Genomic DNA, 23,870 nt, shown 5'->3' on the forward strand with positions numbered 1-23,870 from the left:
GGGGATGACAATGAGGGTGCAAAGAGTTTAAAATCCGTTTGAGAAGGCTCTTACACTTCCTCTGAAGATAGCAAAACTCATGCTGAAGGCAGTGGGAACAGCTGGTAGGTTTTAGCAGAGAAGTGTGGCTAGATGTGCACATAAGGAAAACGACTCAAGCATTTCTCTAGCGTTCAGAGAGGAGAGGATGTACGTGAGACTGCGAAATTAATGCAAACTCACTGGACCAACAGGACTGCTGTTGGTCCCAGAAGATGCTTAGGGCTGGAAGGGTCAAGGAGTGGGTGTCTCTGGTGCCAGTTAACAGGGCAGGTTTGCGGAGGTGGAGAAGACTCTGACTTGAAAATACACGAGGTGGTGCATGCGGCCGCCGCCCCTTCGGCATTCCGGGCGCCCTGGAGCCGGACATGTCGGTCACGGAGGCTGTGTCGTCCCTGACCATCGCAGATGGAAGCGTTTGTCGATGTGGCCTGTTCGGTCCCCGCCCCGTCCGCGCGCGCTGCCCAGCAGGTTCATCTGCTCCTTCCCCGATGGCGCGTGCACCTGTGCAAGCACACCGGGGAGGGAGGGACACGGGGGGGGGGGTCGATTTGTTTGTGCTCTTCCGTGGGAAACCCACGGACGGGAGGAAGTGAGCTGCGCGGTGTGCCGGAAGCCGCTCGAGCGCGGGGACCACCTTAGGCCGCGCGTGGAGGCCCACGCAGCCCCCGAGGGGGACGTGGACCGTGTTCAACCCGCAGAGCCGCGTCATCCGCTTCCACGAGGAGCGGCGCCCGCTGTGGCGGGCCGTGGGCCGTGAAGCAGAGCCTCCCGCGGCGTGGCGTCGCGCGCGACCCCCACCGGAAGCGGCTAAGGGGCGGAAGCTCAGGGCGGAGGCCCCGCGCCAGAGATGGAGCTTGCTTGGCCTCAAGCCTCAGCTGCTTCCCTCCCGCAGCAGCGCAGAGGGCCAGCCGGCTCGTCCCCTGCAATGCTTGCCCTCCGCTGTGCCTGGCTGTGCAGTCACCTCAGGTGAAGTTTGCTGGGTGAGAGAAAGGATCCTTGTGGAGCTCCTGTCCCCTCCAGGTCTTTCTGTCTCCCCCTTCTTTCCCTGTACTCTGCCCAAAATTTGGCTATGAATCTCAGCCTCTCTTTTGATACACTGCTGGGTAGAGTCTTTCAGAGGTCCTCTGTGGTAGGCTCCCGTCCTGTTTCCTGTTTTCTCCCTCTCTCTATGTCCATCCCGTTTGCCTTTCTGAGAGAGGATTGATCGTCTTATCAAGGGTCCTCCTTCTTGCTTAGCTTCCTTAGATGTACAGATTTTAGTATGTTCATCCTATTTTATATTTCTAATATCCACTTATAAGTGAGTATATACCATGTGTGTCTTTCTGCTTCTGGGATAGCTCGCTCAGGATGATCTTTTCTAGTTCCCACCATTTCCCTGCAAATTTCATGATGTCCTTGTTTTTAATAGCTGAGTGGTATTCCGTTGTGTAAATGTACCACAAGAAATCTGGGCCCAGGAGTCTTTTCTGAGACTGATACTCCAACCAAGAACCGTGCATGGAGATAACCTAGAACCCCTGAACAGATGTAGCCCATGGCAGCTCAGTCTCCAAGTGGGCCCCCTACTAATGGGAACAGGGACTGTCTAGGACATGAACTCAGTGGCTGGTTCTTTGATCACCTTCTTCTGGGGGTGGGGGGTGGGGAGCAGCCTTACCAGGCCACAGAGAAAGACAGTGCAGCAAGATCTGATGAGACCTGATATGCTAGGGTCAGAGGGAAGGGGAGAAGGACCTCCCCTATCAGTGGACTTGGAGAGGGGCATGGGAGGAGATGAGGCAGGGAAGGTGGGAATGGGAGGGATGAGGGAGGAGGCTATAGCTGGGATACAAAATGAATAAACTGTAATCAATAAAATATAAATTAGTTTTAAAAAGAGAAAGAATTCTTGAGGTGTCTCAGTTTTGAAAGCATTAAAATCCTGTTGGAGGAATTCAGGGTTGCCCTGGTTATTCGTAGGTAGCAGGGTGATCTGAGGAAAGATGGATGCAGTAAAGCAATTTTCTGATTTCCACTACAAAAAGGGTAGCTTTTTGTGCAGCTTGAGTGTGAGGTGATGCCAGCAAGAATGGGAAGAAAAGGGCACACTGGAATAGGTCAAATTAATGCAATGGGCTGGCTGGATATGGGAAATGAGATAGGCATGCCATGTCTATGAAACACTGACATCAAAGCTGCAGGGTCAGGAAGCTTGCAGGGTAATGGGATCATCCATACATATATATATATATATTTTAAATTTATTTATTTTTACTTTTTTTTATCTATTGCCCCCTCCCTTGTCCCCTCCCAATGCTGTTCTCCCTCCCTCTTCTCCCATGTCTCTCCGCCAGTCCACTGATAGGGGAGGTCCTCCTCTTCCATCTGCTCTTACCCTATCAGGCCTCATCAGGACTGGCTGCATTGTCTTCCTCTGTGGCCTGGTAAGGCTGCCTTGTACACCTAAGAGGCTAAGCAAGACAGAGGACCCTGGGTAAGATGCTCAATCCTCATTCAGAAAGGCAAAATAGACACCGGAAGAGTGAAAAAATAGGGAACAGGACAGGAGCCTACCACAGAGGGCCTCTGAAAGACTCTACCCAGCAGGGTATTGAAGCAGATGCTGAGATGCATAGCCAAACTTTGGGCAGAGTGCATGGAATCTTATGAAAGAAGGGGGAGATAGAAAGGCCTGGAGGGGACAGGAAATCCAAAGAGAGCAACAGAACCAAGAAATCTGGGCCCAGGGATCTTTTCTGAGACTGATACTCCAACCAAGGGCCATGAATGGAGATAACCTAGAACCCCTGCACAGATGTAGTCCATGGCAGCTCAGTCTCCAAGTGGGTTCCCTAGTGAGGGGAACAGGGGATGTCTCTGACATGAACTCAGTGGCTGGCTCTTTCATCCATACATATTTTACATCCTACTTGTCTTTAGATCTTCTGTCAAATCACAACATAGTCCTACCATCTGCATTCCTAACTGACCATATCTTTTCCCTGTGCTTGTGAATAAGGATGTAGACAAAGTGATTCTGCATTGTCCCCTATTCAGCAACTTGATTTCTCAGGTGACTGGATATTCCCGATGATTAAAAAGCCTTGCACTGAATTACGGTTCTTATTTCATAGTACATGCCATACTGAATTTGAGCATATTGCTTGTTGCACCCTTGAGTTTCAGTGTAATTTTGCTGCTGAATAAGATTTTTTTTTAAAAGTATTTGCAGTTTGAGTCCATTTCTTCTGGCTTTTCTGAATGGCTAACTTCTCTTTTTCTCCTGTTTCTGCCATCCCTGCTGTTTCTGCCACACAGAGATCTTCCCCCTAAAATAAACAATGTGAATAGTGTGACAATTGTTGCTTGTTTTGTTGCAGGCTCCTCAGCTCTGGTATCCAGCACACACCTGAATTGCACTCATGGCCAGTGTAAATAACGTGACTGAGCTGATCATCACCGGCCTTTTCCAGGATCCCGAGGTGCAGAAGATGTGCTTCGTGCTGTTCCTTCCTGTGTATCTGGCCACAGTGCTGGGCAACGGCCTCATTGTTGTGACAGTGAACACCAGTAAGAGTCTGTGTTCCCCCATGTATTTTTTCCTCAGCTACTTGTCCTTGGTGGAGATCTGTTACTCCTCTACTGTTGTCCCTAAGTTCATCACTGACTTACTTACCAAGATTAAAACCATCTCCCTAAAGGGTTGCCTGGCTCAGATTTTCTTCTTCCATTTCTTTGGGGTCACTGAGATCCTCTTGCTCACAGTGATGGCCTATGATCGCTATGTGGCCATCTGCAAACCTCTTTACTATACAACTATCATGAGTCGGCCTGTGTGTCACAACCTGGTGGCTGGTTCCTGGGTGGGGGGGTTTCTTCATTCCATAATTCAGATTTTCATCACTATCCCCTTGCCCTTCTGTGGTCCCAATGTGCTCGACCACTACTTCTGTGACCTCCATCCCTTATTTAAGCTGGCCTGCACTGACACATTTGTGGTAGGAGTTATCATGTTTGTTAACAGTGGATTATTCTCTGTATTTTCCTTCCTTTTCTTGGTGTCCTCTTATGTTGTCATCCTGTTCAACTTGAGGAACCATTCTGCTGAGGGGAGGCGCAAGGCCTTATCTACCTGTGCCTCTCACATCATGGTGGTTCTCTTGTTCTTTGGACCTGCCATCTTCCTCTACTTGAGACCTGCCTCCACTTACACTGAAGACAAACTTGTGGCTGTGTTCTACACGGTCATCACCCCCATGTTGAACCCCATCATCTACACGCTCAGAAATGCAGAGGTGAAGAATGCTGTGAGAAAGTTATGGGGCAAGAAATCTAACTCAAGTTTGGAATAAAATTAAAAGCATGAAACAATAAACAGCATGACTACTGTGATTAGAATGTGAATATGACTTTAATCATCAGTGAAGACACAGATTAAGAACTACATGCTCATGGTTTTTGTTTCATTTGAATTGCATCAGGTCATAGGTATCAGTATTTTGGAGCATGTTCAAATTGGGCTATTTTACATCTCACATTGTATACCAGCATAAACCCTTTTGCCCACGTGACTTCATTTCACTCAAACATTTCTGACTTCTAGACCCAATCCACATGCATGTATTCTCCTATATTCCAACATGATCTGTATTAATAAAGCAAAATAAAACCTAGGAAATAATGAAGAAAGTCAATATGCCAGATCGCATTGCAAAAAATACCAGTTATGGGGGGTGGGAATCCAAAATGGCAGCACTGAGAGGACACTGTGTCTGAGGAACAGGACAGCAGTGTCTGCATAGTGACCAAAAGACTGAACTCTGGGCCCTAAAACATCAGTGATTGTGTTTTCCAGGTGAGAGGAAACTCCACAGTGTGGGAAGCAATCAGGCCCATTCTCAGGTCACCCAGAAGAGTTCCTGGGTCTCAGCAGGTGCTCAGTTGCCAGCCCAGAGCCATATGCCTGCATGCTCTGATCCCGTCCCAGACTGAACTGTGGGCCCCACAACACCCGAGACTGGTATTTCCAGTCTAGCAAAAACCCCACAGTGAAGGAAGTAATTGGGACCAACCTCAGGTCACCCAGACAATCCCTGGAAAAGGTCCTGGAGTCCAGCGGCACAGCCCAGAGATCTGCCTGCGTGCCCGACTCATGTCCTAGATAGAACTGTGGGCCCCAGGGCACATGGTATATACTCACTTATAAGTGGATATTACACATAATATAGGATAAACATACTGAAATCTGTACACCTAAAGAAGCAAAGCAAGAAGGAGGACACTGAGTAAGATGATCAGTCATTCAGAAAGGCAAATGGATCAGACATTGGAAGAAGGAAAAAACAGGGAACAGGACAGGAGCCTACTACATAGGACCTCTGAAAGACTCTACCCAGAAAGGTATCAAAGCAGATGCTAAGACTCATAGCCAAACTTTGGGCAGAGTACAGGGAATCTTATGAAAGAAGGGGAAGACAGAAAGACCTGGAGGGGACAGGAGCTCCACAAGGAGAGCAACAGGACCAAAAAATTCTGAGCCCCAGTGTCTTTGCAGAGACCAATATTCCAACCAAGGACCATGCATGGAGATAACCTAGACCCCTTGCTCAGATGTAGCCCATGACAGATCAGTCTCTAAGTGGGTACCCTAGTAAGAGGAGCAGGGGCTGTCTCAGACATGAAATGAGGGTCTAGCTCTTTGATCAGCTACCCCTGGGGACAGTGCAGCTGTACCAGGCCACAGAAGAAGACAATGCAGCCAGTCCTGATGAGACCTGATAGGCTAGGGTTAGAGGAAGGGGAGGAGGACCTCCCCTATCAGTGGACTTGGGGAGGGGTATGGGAGGAGATGGGGAAGGGAGGGTGAGATCGGGAGGGGATAAGGGAGGGGGCTACAGCTGGGATACAAAGTGAATAAACTAATAAAAAATAAATTATAAAAAAGAATAAAACCCCCAATATATTGTGATTAAGGTTCCCCTCTCCCTAGTCCTCCCATTCATCCCTACTTCTCTTCCCTTCCAGATTAACAGCTTTCCTCTCTCTCTCTCACTAGGAAACAAACAGTTATCTAAGGAATAATTAAATAGAGTAAGAAAACATAAAACAAAAAATTGAAAAAGACTAAAACTAACAGAAGAAAGAAAAAGCTCTCATCTGAACTGTTAGTGCTTTTTCCAAGACTCTAAAGACAGCCTCACAACCCATCCTTGAAATACTAGACATAAGAAATTATCTTTTGAGTTATTGTCCAGGACTTTCCAAGAGACTCCCCAAAACATTCATTGTATTGCTGTGGCCCTTGGTTTTTCCTCAGAGATGGAGATAAGTCTCTATTGCTGAAGACTCAATGCCCTTTGGACTTAGGACCCAGAGACCTATGAGCTGGAACTTACCTGAATGCCACTTTCCTGAGGATTGGCTTTTTCAGTTTCAGAAGTCACCACGCAAACTTCTAAAGGAGGGAAACAACAGTTGTACCCAGCTGTGATATCTATGACCCACATCAATAACAAGCATGCCATTATGGAAGAGGCATCTGAAAGATTGTTATAGCTAGAGAACCAGGGAGTTTCCCATGAAATTGTGTCAAGTAGTAAAGTAAGAAGGTACACCTAGAAAGTGGTGGTGCACACCTTTCATCCCAGAACCGTGGAGGCAGAGGCAGGTGGAGTTCTGTGAGTTTGCGGTCATCCTGGTCTACACAGTGATCCAGAACAGCCATGGCTATGTAGAGAGACCCTGTCTCAAAACAACAACAACAACAACCAAAATCCAAAAACCAAAACCCCAAAACCTTGAGCTTGTTTGGAGGTTCTAACAGGGAAGTGCAGCTACTCGTATTCCCAAAGACAGGTCCTCCTCTATTTGGGGAAGGTCGTCCTCTTCAATTGAGAGCGCAGCTTCTGGAAGGAGGCACATGGAGCAGAAGGGCACACCCACCTAGTCAGCCAGATCAGCCAAATCAGCCCTGGCGATAAATGGGTTGACAGATGTCACAGCCAGATCGCCCTCACATCCATACCAAAACCTCAAACCCAAAACCTCAAACCCCCAAACCTAAACCAAACCTAAACCAAACCAAAGGAAACCAAAGGAAACCAAAGGAAACCAAACCAAACCAAACCAAACCAAAACCAAACCAGATCAAAAGATGAGAAGAGATGCATTGGATTACCTGGAACTGGAGTTAAAGATGGTTTTCTTTTTTTTTTTTTTTTTTTTTGAATTTTATTTTTTTCTTATCAGTTACATTTTATTAACTCTGTATCCCAGCCGTGTCCCAATCCCTCATTCCCTCCTAATCCCTCCCTCCCTCATCTCCACCGTGCCCCTTGCCAAGTCCACTAATAGGGGGGACCTCCTCCCCATTCATCTGATCCTGTTTTATCAGGTATCTTCAGGACCGGCTGCAAAGCTCTCCTCTGTGGCCTAACAGGACTGCTCCTCCCTTGGGGGGTGGGGAGGCCAAAGAGCTAGTCATTGAGTTCCTGTTAGAAATAGTCCTTGTTCCCCTCACTATGGGAAACCAATTGGTTACTGAGCTACCACAGGCTACATCTGAGTAGAGGTTCTAGGTTACATTCATACATGGTCCTTGGTTGCATGTCAGTCTCAGAAAAGACCCTGTGCCCAGATATATTTGGTCCTTGTGGAGCTCCTATCCTTTCCTCATCAGACTAACTCCCCTTCTTTCTTATGATTCCCTGTACTCTGCCAAAGGTTTGGTCATGAGTCTTTGCTTTGAAAACACTGCTAGTTAGAGTCTTTCAAATGCGCTCAGTAGACTCCTGTCATATGTTCAATGCGCATCCCATCTGTCTTTCTAAACGAGGATTGATAATCTTACCCCATGTCGGCTCTCTTGATTATCTTTTTTAGGTGTATAGATTTCATTATGTTTATCATATCTTATAGGTCTATATAAGTGAGTATATACCGTGTTTGTCTTTCTCCTTCTGGGATATTTCACTCAGGATGATCTTTTCTAGATCCCACCATTTGCCTGCAAATTTCATGATTTCCTCTCTTTTGATTGCTGAGTAGTATTCCATTGTGTAAAAATACCACAATTTCTGTACCCATTCCTCCGTTGATGGACATCTGGGTTGTTTCCAGGTTCTGGCTATTACAAATAATGCTGCTATAAACATGGTTGAGCAAATATCCCTTTTGTGTACTTGAGCAAACTTTGGGTATATACCTAGCAGTGGTATAGCTGGGTCTTGAGGAAGCACTATTCCTAATTGTCTTAGAAAGCGCCAGATAGATTTCCAGAGTGGTTTTATCAGTTTACATTCCCACCAGCAGTGGAGAAGGGTTCCCCTTTCTCCACAACCTCTCCAGCATGTGTTGTCCCTTGAGTTTTTCATCTTGGCCATTCTGATGGGTGTAAGGTGGTGATATCTCAGGGTCGTTTTGATTTGCATTTCCCTGATGGCTAATGAGGATGAGCATTTCTTTAAGTGTTTCTCTGCCATTCGATATTCCTCTACAGAGAATTCTCTGTTTAGCTCTGTTCCCCATTTTTTAATTGGATTACTTGGTTTGCTGCTTTTCAGCTTCTTTAGTTCTTTGTATATACTCGATATTAGTCCTCTGTCAGATAAAGGGTTAGTGAAGATTCTTTCCCAATCTGTAGGCAGGCGTTTTGTTTTGATGACAGTGTCCTTTGCTTTACAGAAGCTTTTCAGTTTCATGAGGTCCCATTTATTGATTGTTGCTCTTAGAGCCTGTGCTGTTGGTGTTCTGTTCAGGAAGTTGTCTCCTGTGCCAATGAGTTCTAGGCTGTTCCCCACTTTTTCTTCTAACAGATTTAGAGTATCTGGTTTTATGTTGAGGTCTTTGATCCACTTGGACTATAGTTATGTGCAGGGTGATAAATATAGATCTATTTTCATTTTTCTGCATGTGGACATCCAGTTGGACCAGCACCATTTGTTGAAGATGCTGTCTTTTTTCCATTGAATAGTTTTGGCTTCTTTGTCAAAAATCGAGTATTCATAGGTGTGTGTGTTTATTTCTGGGTCTTCTATGCGGTTCCATTGATCCTCCTTTCTGTTTTTATGCCAATACCATGCAGCTTTTATTACTATTGCTCTGTAGTACAACTTGAGATCGGGGATAGAGATACCTCCAGATGATCTGTTGTACAGGATTGTTTTGGAGATTCTGGGTTTTTTGTTTCTCCATATGAAGCTGAGAATCTTTTTTTCAAGGTCTGTAAAGAATTGAGTTGGTATTTTGATGGGAATTGCATTGAATCTGTAGATTGCTTTTGGCAGGATGGCCATTTTCACAATGTTAATCCTACCAATCCATGAGCACGGGAGATCTTTCCATCTTCTGAGATCTTCTTCAATTTCTTTCTTCAGAGACTTAAAGTTTTCCTCAAACAGGTCTTTCACTTGCTTGGTTAGTGTCACCCCAAGGTACTTTATGTTATTAGTGGCTATTGTGAAGGGTGTTGTTTCCCTAATTTCTTTCTTGGCCCTTTTGTCTTTGGTATACAGGAGGGCTTCTGATTTTTTTGAGTTGATTTTGTATCCTGACACTTTGCTGAAGGTGTTTATCAGCTGGAGGAGTTCTCTGGTTGAATTTTTGGGGTCGCTCATGTATACTATCATATCATCTGCGAATAGTGACACTTTGACCTCTTCCTTTCCGATTTGTATCCCCTTGATCTCCTTTAGTTGTCTTATTGCTCTGGCTAGGACTTCAAGTACTATGTTGAAGAGGTAGGGAGAGAGTGGGCAGCCTTGTCTTGTCCCTGATTTCAGTGGGATTGATTTAAGTTTCTCTCCATTGAGTTTGATGTTGGCTATAGGCTTGCTGTATATTGCCTTTACTATGTTTAGATATGTGCCTTGTATTCCTGATTTCTCTAAGACTTTAAACATGAATGGGTGTTGGATTTTGTCAAATGCTTTTTCAGCATCTAAGGAGATGATCATGTGGTTTTTCTCCTTCAGTTTGTTTATGTGATGGATTACATTGATGGATTTCCGTATGTTGAACCACCCTTGCATGCTGGGAGTGAAGCCTACTTGGTCGTGGTGGATGATCTCTTTGATGTGTTCTTGGATTCGGTTTGCAAGTATTTTATTGAGTATTTTTGTGTCAATGTTCATAAGAGAGATAGGTCTGAAGTTCTCTTTTTTTGTTGGGTCTTTGTGTGGTTTAGGTATCAGGGTGACTGTTGCTTCATAGAATGAGTTTGGTAATGTACCTTCTGTTTCTATTTTGTGGAATAGTTTGAGGAGAATTGGTGTGAGCACTTCTTTGAAGGTCTGGTGGAATTCTGCGCTGAAACCATCTGGCCCAGGGCTTTTTTTGGAGGGGAGAATGTGAATGACTACTTCAATTTCCTTGGGGGATATAGGGCTGTTCAGTCTTTCTACCTGATCTTGACTTAATGTTAGAAGATGGAATCTATCAAGAAAATTGTCCATTTCATTTAGGTTTTCAAATTTTGTGGCATATAGGCTTTTGTAGTATGACCTAATGATTGTTTGAATTTCCTCTGTGTCTGTAGTCATGTTACCCTTTTCATCTCTGATTTTGTTGATTTGGATAGATTCTCTCTGCTTTTTAGTTAGTTTGGCTAAGGTTTGTCTATCTTGTTGATTTTCTCAAAGAACCAGCTTTTTGTTTCATTGATTCTTTGGATAGTTTTATTTGTTTCTAATTGATTGATTTCAGCCCTGAGTTTGATTATTTCCAGCCTTCTGCTCTTCTTGGGTGTATCTGCTTCTTTTTTTTCTAGGATTTTCAGTTGGGCCATTAAGTTGTTTGTATGTGATGTTACGAATTTCTTCTTGTAGGCACTTAGTGCTATAAATTTTCCCCTGAGCACTGCTTTCAATGTGTCCCATAAATTTGGGTATGTTGTGCCTTCATTTTCATTGAATTCTATGAAGTCTTTAATTTCTTTCTTTATTTCTTCCTTAACCCAGCTGTCGTTGAGTAACAAGTTGTTCAGTTTCCATATGTGTGTAGGCTGTTTGTTATTTCTGTTGTTGTTGAGGTCCAGCTTAAGTCCATGGTGGTCAGATAGAATACAAGGGATTATTTCAATCTTTTTGTATCTGTTGAGGCTTTCTTTATGACCAACTATATGGTCTATTTTGGAGAAGGTTCCATGCGGTGCTGAAAAGAAGGTATACTCTTTTGAGTTTGGGTGAAAAGATCTGTAGACGTCTATTAGGTCCATTTGATTTAGGGTCTCTGTAAGTGTTTTTATTTCCCTATTTGTTTTCTGTCTAGTTGATCTGTCCCTTGGTGAGAGTGGAGTGTTGAAGTCTCCCACTATTAGGGTTTTAGGATCAATGTGTGATTTAAGCTTTAATATTGTTTCATTTACGAATGTAGGTGCTCTTGTATTTGGGGCATAGATATTCAAAATTGTGATGTCCTCTTGGTGGATTTTTCCTTTGATGAGAATATAGTGGCCGTCCTTATCTTTTTTGATTAACTTGGGTTGAAAGTCTATTTTATTAGATATTAGGATGGCTACTCCAGCTTGTTTTCTGGAACCATTTGCTTGAAAGACATTTTTCCAGCCCTTTACTCTGATGTAGTGTTTATCTTTGTTGCATAGGTGTGTTTCTTGGATGCAACAGAATGTTGGATCCTGTTTCCACAACCATTCTGTTAGTCTGTGTCTTTTAATTGGGGAGTTGAGTCCGTTGATGTTGATAGAAACTAGTGACCAACAATTGTTACTTACTTTAGATGTGGTGTTGGTGGTGTCACTGAGTTTCATTGCTTGTCTTCTTTTGTTTGTTTGTTTGTTTGTTTTTTTTTTGTAGTTATCTATTTCCTCTGTTTCCTTCAATGTAGTTGTTTTCTTTGGTTTGGAGTTTCCCTTCTAGTAACTTCTGTAGAGCTGGTTTACTATGTAGATATTGTTTAAATTTGGTTTCGTCTTGGAATATCTTGAATTCTCCGTCTATGTTGATTGAAAGTTTTGCTGGGTATAGTAGTCTGGGTTGGAATCTGTGGTCCCTTAAGGACTGTATGATTTCTGTCCAGGCCCTTCTGGCTTTCATAGTTTCTGTTGAGAAATCTGGTGTGATTCTTATAGGTCTACCTTCATATGTTACTTGGCCTTTTTCCCTTGCTGCTTTTAGAATTTTTTCTTTGTTTTGTAGGTTCAGTGTTTTGACTATGATGTGACGTGAAGAATTTCTTTTCTGGTCTAGTCTACTTGGTGTTCTGTAGCCCTCTTGTATGTTTATGGCCATCTCCTTCTTTAAGTTGGGAAAGTTTTCTTCTATAATTTTCTTGAAAATATTTTCCGGACCTTTGAGCCTGATGTCTTCTTTTCCTTCTACTCCTATTATTCTTAGGTTTTGTCTTTTCATGGTGTCCTTGATTTCTTGGATGTTTTGTGTTTGGAACTTTTCTGATTTTACTTTTTCTTTGAGAGACGTGTCAATTTCCGCAAGTGTATCTTCGGCTCCTGAGATTCTTTCTTCCATCTCTTGTATTCTGTTGGTGATGCTTACCTTTGTAGTTCCTGATCTTTTCTCTATGTTCTCCAGCTCCTGGGTTGGGGTACAGACAATGTGGTCTGTGGCAGATTCTGCTGGCCGCCTCCTGCCTCCTCCAAAGAGGGAGTAGGGATTTTGAGCTGGGCGCGCAGCTGCAATCCGTGCATGGCGGGAGCTCAATTGTGATGGCGGCAAATACCCGTGGTCAGTGAGACCTTCCAGGGAAAGACTGGGTGACCTGTGACCAGTTTGGCAACTTTCCTTCCCCGTGGGGTTTTTTTGCGACTGGGACTCTCAGCCTCAGGCACCCTTGTGCCCACCAATCAGCCTGTGAAAGTGGTCGGGGCAAGCAGACTTGCGGCACCAGCCTGGAGACCCAAAGCCAGCGTTAGCCAGGTTCTCTTCCAGGTTCTGGCTGGGCAGCAGAGAGTGGACCTGACCGCTTCCCACGCCGTGGGAGCCTCCCCTCACCTGGGAAACACGATCAATTGCTGTTGTTTTAGGGCCCAGAGTTCAGTCTCCTGGTCACTGCACGGAGTGTGTTGTCCTGCTTCTCAGACACGGTGTTCTCCCGGTGCCGCCATCTTGGCCCCCCGCAGACAGAATTTCCAAAGATGGTTTTCTAGCTTTCATGTGTGCACCTGGAATAAAGTCTGGATCTTCTGGAAGAGCAGTCAGTGCTCTTTACCAGGGATCTATTACCTCAGTCCTAATTATTCATGTTCATTCATTTTTGTGATTCCTTGCTTTCATTCAGGAGTTACATATTCAAAAGGAAGTTTTAAAGTTTTTCTTAAATCTTAACAGGTTTTATAGTTTTCTTATTAATATTTCGTTTAAATTTAATAGACTTCCTTTAATCTTTATTCAAGGTTGAGTGTGAAAATGGCCATCAGCCAAAAGCAATCTAGAGATTCAATGCAATTCCCCTCAACATACCAACACAATACTTTACAGACCTTGAAAGAACAATTCTCAATTTCATATGGAAAAACAAAAAACCCAGAATTGCTAGAACACTCCTGTACAACAACAGATTTCCTGGAGATATCTCCATCCCTGATCTCAAGATGTACTAAAGAGCAATATAGTAATAAAAACTGCACGGTACCGGCATAGAAACAGAATGGTGGATTAATGGAATCGAATAGAAGATCCAGAAATAAACCCACACACCTATGGATACTTGATTTTTTATAAAGAAGCCAAAACCATACATTGGAAAAAAAGACAGCAAATGGTGTCTTCAACAAATGGTGCTGGTCCTAACTGGATGCCTACATGCAGAAAATGCAAATAGATCCAAATTTATCACCCTGCACAAAACTAAAGTCCAAGTGGATCAAAGACTTCAACATAAAACCAGACACACTGAACCTCTTAGAAGAAAAAGTGGGGAAGAGCCTTGACCTCATCGGCACAGGAGACAACTTTCTGAACAGAATACCAACAGCACAGGCTCTAAGATCAACAATCAATAAATGGGACCTCATGAAACTGAAAAGCTTCTGTAAAGCAAAGGACACTGTCATCAGAATAAAACGACAGCCTACAGACTGGGAAAGGATCGTCATCAACCCTATATCTGACAGAGGGCTAATATTCAGAATATATAAAGAACCCAAGAAGTTAAACAACAAGGTTGAGTTTTTATGATTTGCACTTACACAGATGATATTTTGTTTGAAAAAATGTTTTTATAGAATCTTTAAGATGTCTTATCACAGAAAACATAAAGTACATGTAGGCATGCTAAAAGGAGTATAATGGACTCTCATGCAATCTACAACATGACATCTTTAATGATATTAGTTTACAGCAATTTAATGTTCTCTATGTCAGATTATCTCAATGGTAGGTTTATGGCTTCTTTGGTTTGGGCTATTCTTTGTTATGTGGGAGTGTGTCTTGTGCCTTGTAAGATATTTCTCTGTATCCTTGACCTCTACTTAAAAAAATGTCATTGGAACTTTTCTTCTCAACTAAGTTGGACAATGGGAAAGTGCTGTTAGACAGAACCAGACCCCCTCTGAGGCAAACCCATCTCTGACTGAGAATCTTTGTTTTATACTAGTGTGTGTGTGTGTGTGTGTGTTTTCACTACAGACAATGAGATGTCCTTTTTCAATTTCCTGACATGTATGTTTCATAATGCTTGGGACTCTTTTGTCAGACATATTATTTTAAATGAAACCATCATGTTAGATTTATGATGGGTAGGAGAATTCTCTCTTGCTAATAGACCCTCACGGGCCAGTGTTCGGTGAACATTGGGCAAATTCAACTGGTTTGAATTTCTCTCTGATTTCTGATGTTGTTTCTTATAGATGCTTTTGAGGTCTTGCTTCCCATGAGGCATTCTGCCTTGTTAGGAAGGGGAGAGACTACAGGTCTCTAGGGACCTCTTTCTTTTCACCTGATCATGCTTTCTCCCTTGTTGTCATCTAGGGAGCATGAATTTAAGACTGATCTGTCCACTTGCTCAGTTTTCTATGAAACATCTGGGAGGCAAGTCTACTTTTTCTTTTACTTAAAAAATTATGTAGGGTTGAGGTCATAGTGTCTCTATATCTATATATAGTCTCTATATCTCTAAGTCTAAGACTGCAAAGGGATCTAGCCTACTAGTCCAGGGAGGCAGAGGTAGGGCACAGCTGGCTTAGTCCTTCTCCATTGGCTCATGGAGAAACAGTGTGAGCCAAGAGACGTTTTTGCATCTGTATGTTCGGAGTCCAAAATCCCAAGAACTCTTGTATGACTTTAGTTTTGTGTTTGTGGGCTTCTTGTGCATGTGATGACTGAGTGTACTGTAAAAAAAGAGGGAATGGTGCCTTGAAATGCATAAAGTACTAGCAAGGAAGTGTTGAGAAAAAAATAGTCTCTACCTTAAGGGGGCTCACACTGTAGTCAGAGAGATGACTGCATAAATTACTATGAGTCAGTAAACGCTATGATTCCAAACTGTCGTGAGGTAAGAGGGACCACTGACTGTGAGGACCCATGAATATGGGAGGTTGTAAGGTTCCTATCTCTGAAAGAAAAACGAAGAGTCATATGAGGAGAACTTAACCTGTACCAGGAGACTGTGAACGGGATTTATGGTCTCAATTTCTGAAGTATGTATTATCTGCATGGTGTTGTTTGGAATGATAGTCTCTAAGAAGTTATAGAACTTCCTGAATATCACACAATTACCACCCAAGAAAACCTGAATATGTGAGGTCAGGATTCTGGCTATAGCAATGCCTTTCTTCAAAAATGGATTTTGGTTTTTACCCTTTTTTTTTGTTTCTGTGTTTATACTAGTGTGTTGTTTTGCCCCCTAGCAAGCTAACTCATCTCACCAGTTTGATCCCTTAAGGATGGGAAGCTTTGTGATATGAGTGGAAGTCATCTGGATCCTGTTGTCAGGTGCCTTGCAGTCTTGCTGTAGGAGAGGTTCTGTGGATGCAGATAGCTCTCCACTACTCTGGACAAAATCTAGAATACGTTAGGATAATTTTCAAGTCAGTCAGTGGCAGTCTGGGTGATTTTCTGAAGTTCTAGATAGCTTTCACTAGGAAAGACAATAGGCATGAGTAGGAACTATGAAAGGATGTCAAACTACTGACACTGGGGGCATAAATATGGAGGAAAGAACATACTAGCAAAAAAGAAAAGTTAGCATAGATTGAACTATGATGATGTCATCAAGTAAACAACTTTAGACAATGAGAATTTGGAGAAAAAGCAGAATGAAGATCTCAGACTATGGCTGTGTACAGGCTTATGGTCCTCTTAAAAGGTGTTGAATGCCAAGGGAGGTACACCATGGACATGTTTTCAGAAGACACTAATTGAGTACATGAGAGGTTGAGGACCATCCCTTGTAAACCAAGAAAAAGAAATGAGTCAGGAGAAAGGCAAAAAAAATTGTAGGGGAAAGTACAGTAAAAATATTCAATAGTACTAGAAAAATAGCTAACTTGGATATGACAATACTGTCCTGGTTGCCCTGTGTTGAACAATGAGTGGATTTATTGAGTTTATTATTGGTCACCCCTCTTTGACATGACTGTCTGCAAATAAGGTCATTTGATCCTAGAATGAGACACTCTTGGTGATTCCTCATTGACTGTAGGTAAAGTTCAAAGTCTTGAAGACCCTTCACTTGTCAGGGGGTATTCTTTTTCTTCAGCTTTACAGTTATTTTCTCCAGAATTACAGCCATACACAATGCATTCACACTTTCTCTGTCTTTTTGGTATGTCCTTATTTTAATTATTAGCTTCTATTCATCTTTTAAAACTTAGTTCACAAGTTTCCTTATCTATCTATCTGTCTGTCTGTCTGTATGTATATGTATATATAGTCTTAGCTATTTCATGAAGTCTTTGTAACCTTTCAGATCATACCAGCAACTTGCTCCCTCATGGCTGACATACACAATGTGACTGAGTTCATTTTCCTGGGACTCACTGCCAATCAAGACTTGCAGAGAGTTTGCTTTGTGATATTTCTGCCCTTGTACACAGCTGTTGTGCTGGGGAATTTTCTCATGGTGGTCATTGTGGCAACCAGCAGAAGTCTCGGGTCCCCCATGTACTTCTTCCTCAGCTCACTTTCCTTTGTAGAGATTTGTTATTCCTCCACAATAGCCCCTAAACTAATTTTGAATCTTCTAGCTGAAAAGAAATCCATATCTGTGTGGGGCTGCATGACACAGCTTTTCTTCATGCATTTCTTTGGTGGCGCTGAGATTTTCCTACTCACGATGATGGCCTATGACCGCTATGTGGCCATCTGCAAGCCCCTGCACTACACCAGCATCATGAACCGGCAGGTGTGTGCGGTCCTCGTGGGAACAGCATGGATGGGAGGCTTTGTGCATTCCCTTGCCCAGATCCTTCTCATCTTCCGCTTGCCCTTCTGTGGTCCCAATGTCATTGACCATTATTTTTGTGACTTGCTTCCTGTGCTCAAGCTTGCCTGCTCAGACACCTTCCTCATCGGTCTGCTGATTGTTGCCAATGGGGGAACACTGTCCGTGACCAGCTTTGTTGTCCTCTTAGCATCCTACGTGGTCATCTTGTATCATCTGAGAACTCAGAGTTCTGAGGGACGACGCAAAGCTCTGTCCACCTGTGGGTCCCATGTCACTGTGGTTATATTGTTCTTTGGTCCGTGTATCTTCATTTATTTGAGGCCTTCTGCTACCCTGCCTGTAGACAAGATGATAGCTGTGTTCTACACAGTGATAACTCCCCTCCTCAACCCTATTATCTATTCCCTGAGAAATGCAGAAGTGAAGAAAGCCGTGAAGAGTCTATGGATCAGGACAATGAAAGTAAATGAAAAATAGAGTCTGGCTATTGGCCATTGCTATTGCTATCAGAGTGGTGCTGAGTCCAAACTGATGGGCACTGTGAGTGGAAAGAATGCTCATTTAACATTATTGTAACTGATAAATATTTTCTAAAATATTTGTAAATTAGTTTCTGTTATGAAAATGCTGTTACATAGTTAGCTATTTTAGATTGTTTGCATTACTACTGCTATCCATGATACTGTAGCAAAGAAATAAATGAACTAATAAGCTTTCTCACCGTATCTTGACAGATACATATTATATAAAAGATGTATTACATATGTAAAATATATATTAAAATATACATATTTTTCTTTCTTTTTATGTTACAGGTCCTTTCCCTGTATTTGTGGCTTCCAGTTTAGTGCTTTTATGGCTTTCCTGAGTGTGCAGTGAGTGGGTCTCTGCGTCCATATTTGATTCATTTCTCTTTTCCTTCTCTTGGCTTGTTTTGCCCTATACTGATGTCTTATTTTATTTTATTACTATCCCTTAGAATTTTGTTTTTTTAGAACTTGGAGGCATAAAGGAAGGGGAACCATAATAAGGATATCTTATGTGAGAAAAAAAATCACAATGATGAAGGATGAAATTTTGCTATGCAATCTTCCTTTGTCCTTTAGACAAAAGTGTCTTGTGTAACACTTACAATCTTTGTTTGCTTCTTTTGCTTTTTTTGGTGTCCCTTCCCCTTTGAAGCCTGATTCCTGTTCCACTCTTATGTACTCCTGTCCTTTTTTTTCTCTAGCTTTCTCAGTGCTTTCTCTTCTCTTCTCTGTTCCTCTCAGCTACTTTCTCTTGGCAGTCAACTGTGTTTCCAGCACCTCCCTTCAGCTTCTCACTTAGGGATCCAAGCCTCAGAATGAATGCATTTCAATTTTCCAATTTTGAAAAGCAAAGAAATGGATTTTTAATGATGATTCCAAGGTTAAGCCTTGTGGGCCTTTTTCATTATAAAAAAATCTGTTTTCAATAAAAAGGCAAGTTATCACCAAAAATGTTTTCTTTTTCCTTTCATGATCTGATGATGACAACTGAATAAGATATATGTTCCTGGATCAGATTTTTCTAGATGCAGTACTGGAATCGGGTAAATGTTAGTTTGCTAACTTTGAAAATGACACTATTCATTTTAGAAGACATCTTTAGATTTAGGAATTACTCATTAAAGTAATAGGGATAACAGAATATTATGTAGCAGTTTTCAAAGACTTTAGAATATATCAGAATGGCTAAGATCAAAACTCAAGTGACAATGAATGCTGGAGAGGATGTGGAGAAAGGGGAACCCTCCTCATTGCTGGTGGGAATATAAACTTGTACAACCACTTTGGAAATCAATCTGTCACTTTCCCAGACAATTAGGAATAGTGCTTCCTCAAGATTCAGTTATACCACTCTTAGGCATATATCCAAAATATGCTCAAGTACACAACCAGGACATCTGTTCAACTGTGTTCATAGCAGCTTTATTCGTAATAGCCAGAATCTGGAAACAACCCAGATGTCCCTCAACAGAGGAATGGATATAGAAATTGTGGTACATTTACACAATGGAATACTACTCAGCAATTAAAAACAAGGAAATCATGCATTTAAAAATTTGTCAGAAGAATTAATTAGTAACATAAAGTAGAGCAGGCAGGGAAAATGAGTATGATTGATTTGCCTAATTGTCTGGATGGATATTAGTAAAACTTTAAGTTGTGATTTATGTGATATATTTTCATAACAAATTACAACATCAAAATATAAAAATAAAATTTAAAATAAATCTAATTAGGTATTTGGAGATGTGGTGAGCTGCTTGTTTATCAGGCTGCTTTGTTATTGAGCTCTCAGCAAAAAACATGTTTTCACCCTGGCCTTTACTTGGAGTCAGGGATTGGCAGGATGTTTTGCCAAGTTCATTTCCTTTTGTTTGAGACAGTAGGTAGGATGTTTTTGCCAAGGTCACTTCCTTTTGTTTGTGTGAGGATCACACAGACAGGTGGTAAACAAATTTGACTTCTTGATGAACTTCATTGTATCAAGGTGCTTTGCTCTGACTCTAAAAAGGGACTGTGGAGTCAACTGGTGATGGTCTCTACTGGAAGTGCTCTCCAACAGATCCCATGTGTAGTGTCTTGGTTTTAAAATTTTCTTTCAATTCTCACTCCCAACTCAAGAGCTGTTCAATTCTGCCAGTGGGCTCCAGCATGGAGATGCAACATATTTTCACTGATATTTGCTATGATTAATGCATTTTTTATTTTAAAGATTAAAGATATTTAATATTTTAATAATTTAATATTCATGCTGTGTATGTGATATCTTCTTAATGACAAAAACACAATTGGGTCACAGATTATGGTCTTGTGAGTAAGCATAATTAAGCCAGATGAACTCTTATGATGTATACCTTTGACGTGTTCACTTAAAGACCTTCGAAATCAATATTTGGAATCTATATTAATAGCATTTTAAGCAATCTACCTTAAATATAAAATAATAAATATTTTTTGTGGTGCTTCTATATTCCATACTTGTTCCTTTGCCAACACAATTTCCAAGCTCTTTAAAATCATATGCAGAGTATGAAGTCCTAAAACTTGGAACTTTTTAATTAAACATACAAAATATACATGGTATTTTGGATATAGATATAAGTTGTTAAATTTGTGTAGGTCACATGTTTAACAATTGTATGATTGGCGAGTTGGGAATAGGGTATTGGATTTTTACTCGGTCTTGTATATAGGAAGGACAGATTTTTTTTTTTTTGTTTGATGTTCCAGTGCAGATGGGGGAAATACTACTCCTTGATAAAGAGTGAGAGGAAGTCAATAGCTGCTAGAATGCCTTCAGGGGCAAATGTCCACATATGCTATCCAATTCAAAGTGGTCAGTGTTGGGCATATGCACACATGGGCAAAGTTAAAGGGACTTAGTAGGTTATAGATACATGTGTGCAAATATATATATATTTCATATATATATATATATATATATACACATATATGTGCTTATGCATTGTGTATACATGTAACAAAAAGGATATCATAAATTTGGGAAGGGTGGAGAACTTAGAAGGTGAAAAAGAAGGAGTGAAGTAGATGCGATATGCTCATCTGTAACATTCTCAAAAATTACAAAGACTATTAAATAAAATAGAAACATTACTTCAATTATATTTGCTTAAAGTATACATCATGCTCTTTTGATGTACATATAACCAGTGATAGGCTTAGTACAGTAAAGAAAATTAAGCTATCTATCATCTTTATTAACTTGGTGTGCTTTGAAGAATTTTCTATATTAATACAAGAAAATATTTTTCATTTTTTCTTATAGTTTTCTTGTATTAAACAATTGGTTGTGCCATTATTTATTTCAGTAGTCTTCAATTTGTTTAAAATAATATTTGTTTAAAAATATTCAGACGCTGGGGTGAAAACCCACTAGCTCAGAGAGGCAGAGAAAGAAACAAGCTGACTTTCCTACTTAGCTGATGTCCCAGAAGGAAAAGCCCTGTTCTCCATCCACATGTGGTAAAGAATTCAAGAATTTTCTGCTTTATTTTCTGGCTAAAATAAACCATTATAGCAGAATCTCAGCAGATAGTATAGTATTATTAACATTCTATACATAGTTCTTATGCTATACATCGAGTCTATAGACTTCATCATGGAGCTTTGTGTTGTATTTGTATTCTTTGACCTGCTCTCACTTTTTTTTCTGCTGCATTAAAAAAATCCAGTCACCTTTCAATGCTTATTTACTGAATGCAAGAATGATAAATAAAATACGGTAAATGCTGATCCTCAGGAAACTGAGAATAAGAATAAGAAGAAATTGCTTATACTTCTTGATTTTCTTGTATTTTGTAGTAAATAGTCAAACTGTTGTAAATTAGACAGGGTTCTTCTTTCTTTCAGAGAAAGTATGCCCCATTAAGTACTCAGTAGTGTGCTTGTATTCATGTGGACCTCTGTATAGAGATGGGAAGAAAATAACTGTTGATTATATTCCTTCATTCCATTTCCTCAGCCTTGGTTTACCTATACATATCTGTTGTTTTTAGACAAAATCACAAATGTTCAATTTTACCAATAAAGACTCAGGAGCCAGATGCTGGGGTGAAAACCCACTAGCTCAGAGAGGCAGAGAAAGAAACCAGCTGACTTTCCTACTTAGCTGATGTCCCAGAAGGAAAAGCCTTGTTCTCCTTCCCCATGCTGTCCTAAAAACCACTCAAATGGAATGTCCCTCATTTCTACTTCCTGTGGCTCTCTTTATCTGTCCTCTGGATTTTCTTTCACTCTCTGTGGTGTTCCCCCCCCCCAAGTTCACTTCCTGCTAACTGTTTGCTTGCTCAGCCTCTTGACCTATGATTGACTTTATTTAATCTTATTTACAGAAAGGTATTGTATTAAAGGTGTGTGCTAGGGCTGAACCATACCACAACTAGAAATAGTTTTTTTTCTGTTACACAATCTTGGAGTTCACATGGTAATCCTGTAATATTTCCCTCTTTTTGTCTAAATAAAAGATTATTTCTCTAACATCATTAAACTATATACTATCTGGTAAGAATTATATTCACAATGTTCAGTCCATTAGTATTTGGCAATCTTGGAGAAAGTTCTCTACTATCTTTCCTATCTTGATGAGTTCAAACTTCTGTACCTAAAACACTTTCTATCATAACTTACATTTATCAACCTAGAAACATCTTTTTAGACTTTAAAACATTTTCTTAAATCCTAAAGAACTGAAGCTTAATTATGGATCTATGACTATCTAGTCTTCAACCTCATCAGAGACCGGACTAAACAGGAAGTACAGAGCAAGTAGCTTCCAAAACTATAGAAATGACAGAGATTGTTGGCCCCCTGGACGGTCACCCAAGATTCCTCTGCCACACTTTGGCCTGCTGAGATAAAACACCTAACAGATTTTTTTTTTCCTGTGGAGCAGGAATTGTGAAGGACTCATCTACCTCTTTCAGGCAGAATTTGGCAGGCTTTCCTTGTGTCCTGTTTGTCCACAGCTTGGACAGAATTTTATTAGCAGTTGAGGCAATGGCAGATTTTTGCCCTGTGGCTAGCTTTGTGAAATTTGAAGCAAACTCCATACCAGGGTTTTGTGATGTCCATAATCTTCTTTGAAGTAGTGTGGGATACTGTCAGGAGCTGACATGTCTCATTGTCCAAAAAGGCTTAAATTTATAAAACATCCTTAAATACCATCTCTGAGGTTTTTGAGGACCACCTATATATTTCTAGTATATCTGAATTGCTTGTTTCTAGCTATTTATATCTGCTCAACCTAGGCAGTATATTTCTGTAATTAACTAAACTAGTACTTAACAAAACCACAAGTTTGATACACTATTAACTTGCATTTCTTAATTATCCTAAACAGTTTGTAATAGCAGCTTTCAAAAGGACAAAAACTTTGTTGCATTTCTAGGAATTGCATATGTACAGTAACAAAATATAACCTTAATTTTGTATCATTATACAATGATCTGTACCAATGTTAGATTTTTGGCTGGTATTGGTACTATAGTTTAAGATTAGAATCAGAGGGAATCCAAGATGGTGGTGCCAGGAGGACATTGTTTCTGACCAGCAGCACAGCAGGGTCTACACAGTGAGAAACAGACAGAACTCTGGGCCCTAAAACTCCAGCAATTGTGTTTCCCAGGTGAGAGGAAACCTCACGGTGTGGGAATCAATCGGGTTCAGGTCACCCAGCTAAACCATGGAAGAGTTCCTGGGTCTTGGCAGGCCCTAGGTCGCCAGCCCAGAGCCATGTGCCTGTGTGTCCTGATCATTTTCCCAGGCTGAACTATGTGCACCAAAACACCCGAGACTGGGATTTCCAGTCTAGAGAAAACTCCACAGTGAAGGATGTAATCGAGACCAACCTCAGGTCACCCAGTCAATCCCTGGAAAAGGTCCTGGGATCCAGGGGGCTTTCAGCCTCCAGCTCAGAGCAGGGCACTCAGCTACCAGTCC

The 23,870-nt window shown here is 41.4% G+C and overlaps 2 protein-coding genes across 3 annotated transcripts; both read left to right on the plus strand.

The window, feature by feature from the left end:
* Positions 1-607: 607 nt before the first annotated feature.
* Positions 608-4,688, plus strand: LOC129674465 (olfactory receptor 4B1-like). Of its 2 annotated transcripts, none has more exons than XM_055604430.1 (2): positions 608-1,022; positions 3,405-4,688. In XM_055604430.1, the coding sequence occupies exon 2, from the start codon at positions 3,447-3,449 to the stop codon at positions 4,374-4,376; it is 930 nt and encodes a 309-aa protein (XP_055460405.1). In that variant the 5' UTR covers positions 608-1,022; positions 3,405-3,446; the 3' UTR covers positions 4,377-4,688. The 2 variants fall into 2 exon arrangements, with proteins under 2 accessions (XP_055460405.1, XP_055460396.1); XM_055604421.1 differs by having other exon boundaries at positions 608-1,008.
* A 12,241-nt stretch (positions 4,689-16,929) lies between these two features.
* On the plus strand, positions 16,930-17,859 carry LOC129674476 (olfactory receptor 4X2-like). The gene has a single exon (XM_055604444.1). It carries the CDS (start codon positions 16,930-16,932, stop codon positions 17,857-17,859), a length of 930 nt encoding a protein of 309 aa, XP_055460419.1.
* Positions 17,860-23,870: the final 6,011 nt, after the last annotated feature.

The sequence above is a fragment of the Psammomys obesus genome, unplaced genomic scaffold (genome assembly GCF_907164565.1).
Source record: "Psammomys obesus unplaced genomic scaffold, mPsaObe1.curated_primary_1811, whole genome shotgun sequence".
NCBI classification, from domain to species: domain Eukaryota; kingdom Metazoa; phylum Chordata; class Mammalia; order Rodentia; family Muridae; genus Psammomys; species Psammomys obesus.

Bases quoted from the DNA above. Each gene is read 5' to 3' on its own strand.
- LOC129674465 (XM_055604430.1), top strand. From the start codon at position 3,447: ATGGCCAGTGTAAATAACGTGACTGAGCTGATCATCACCGGCCTTTTC.
- LOC129674476 (XM_055604444.1), top strand. From the start codon at position 16,930: ATGGCTGACATACACAATGTGACTGAGTTCATTTTCCTGGGACTCACT.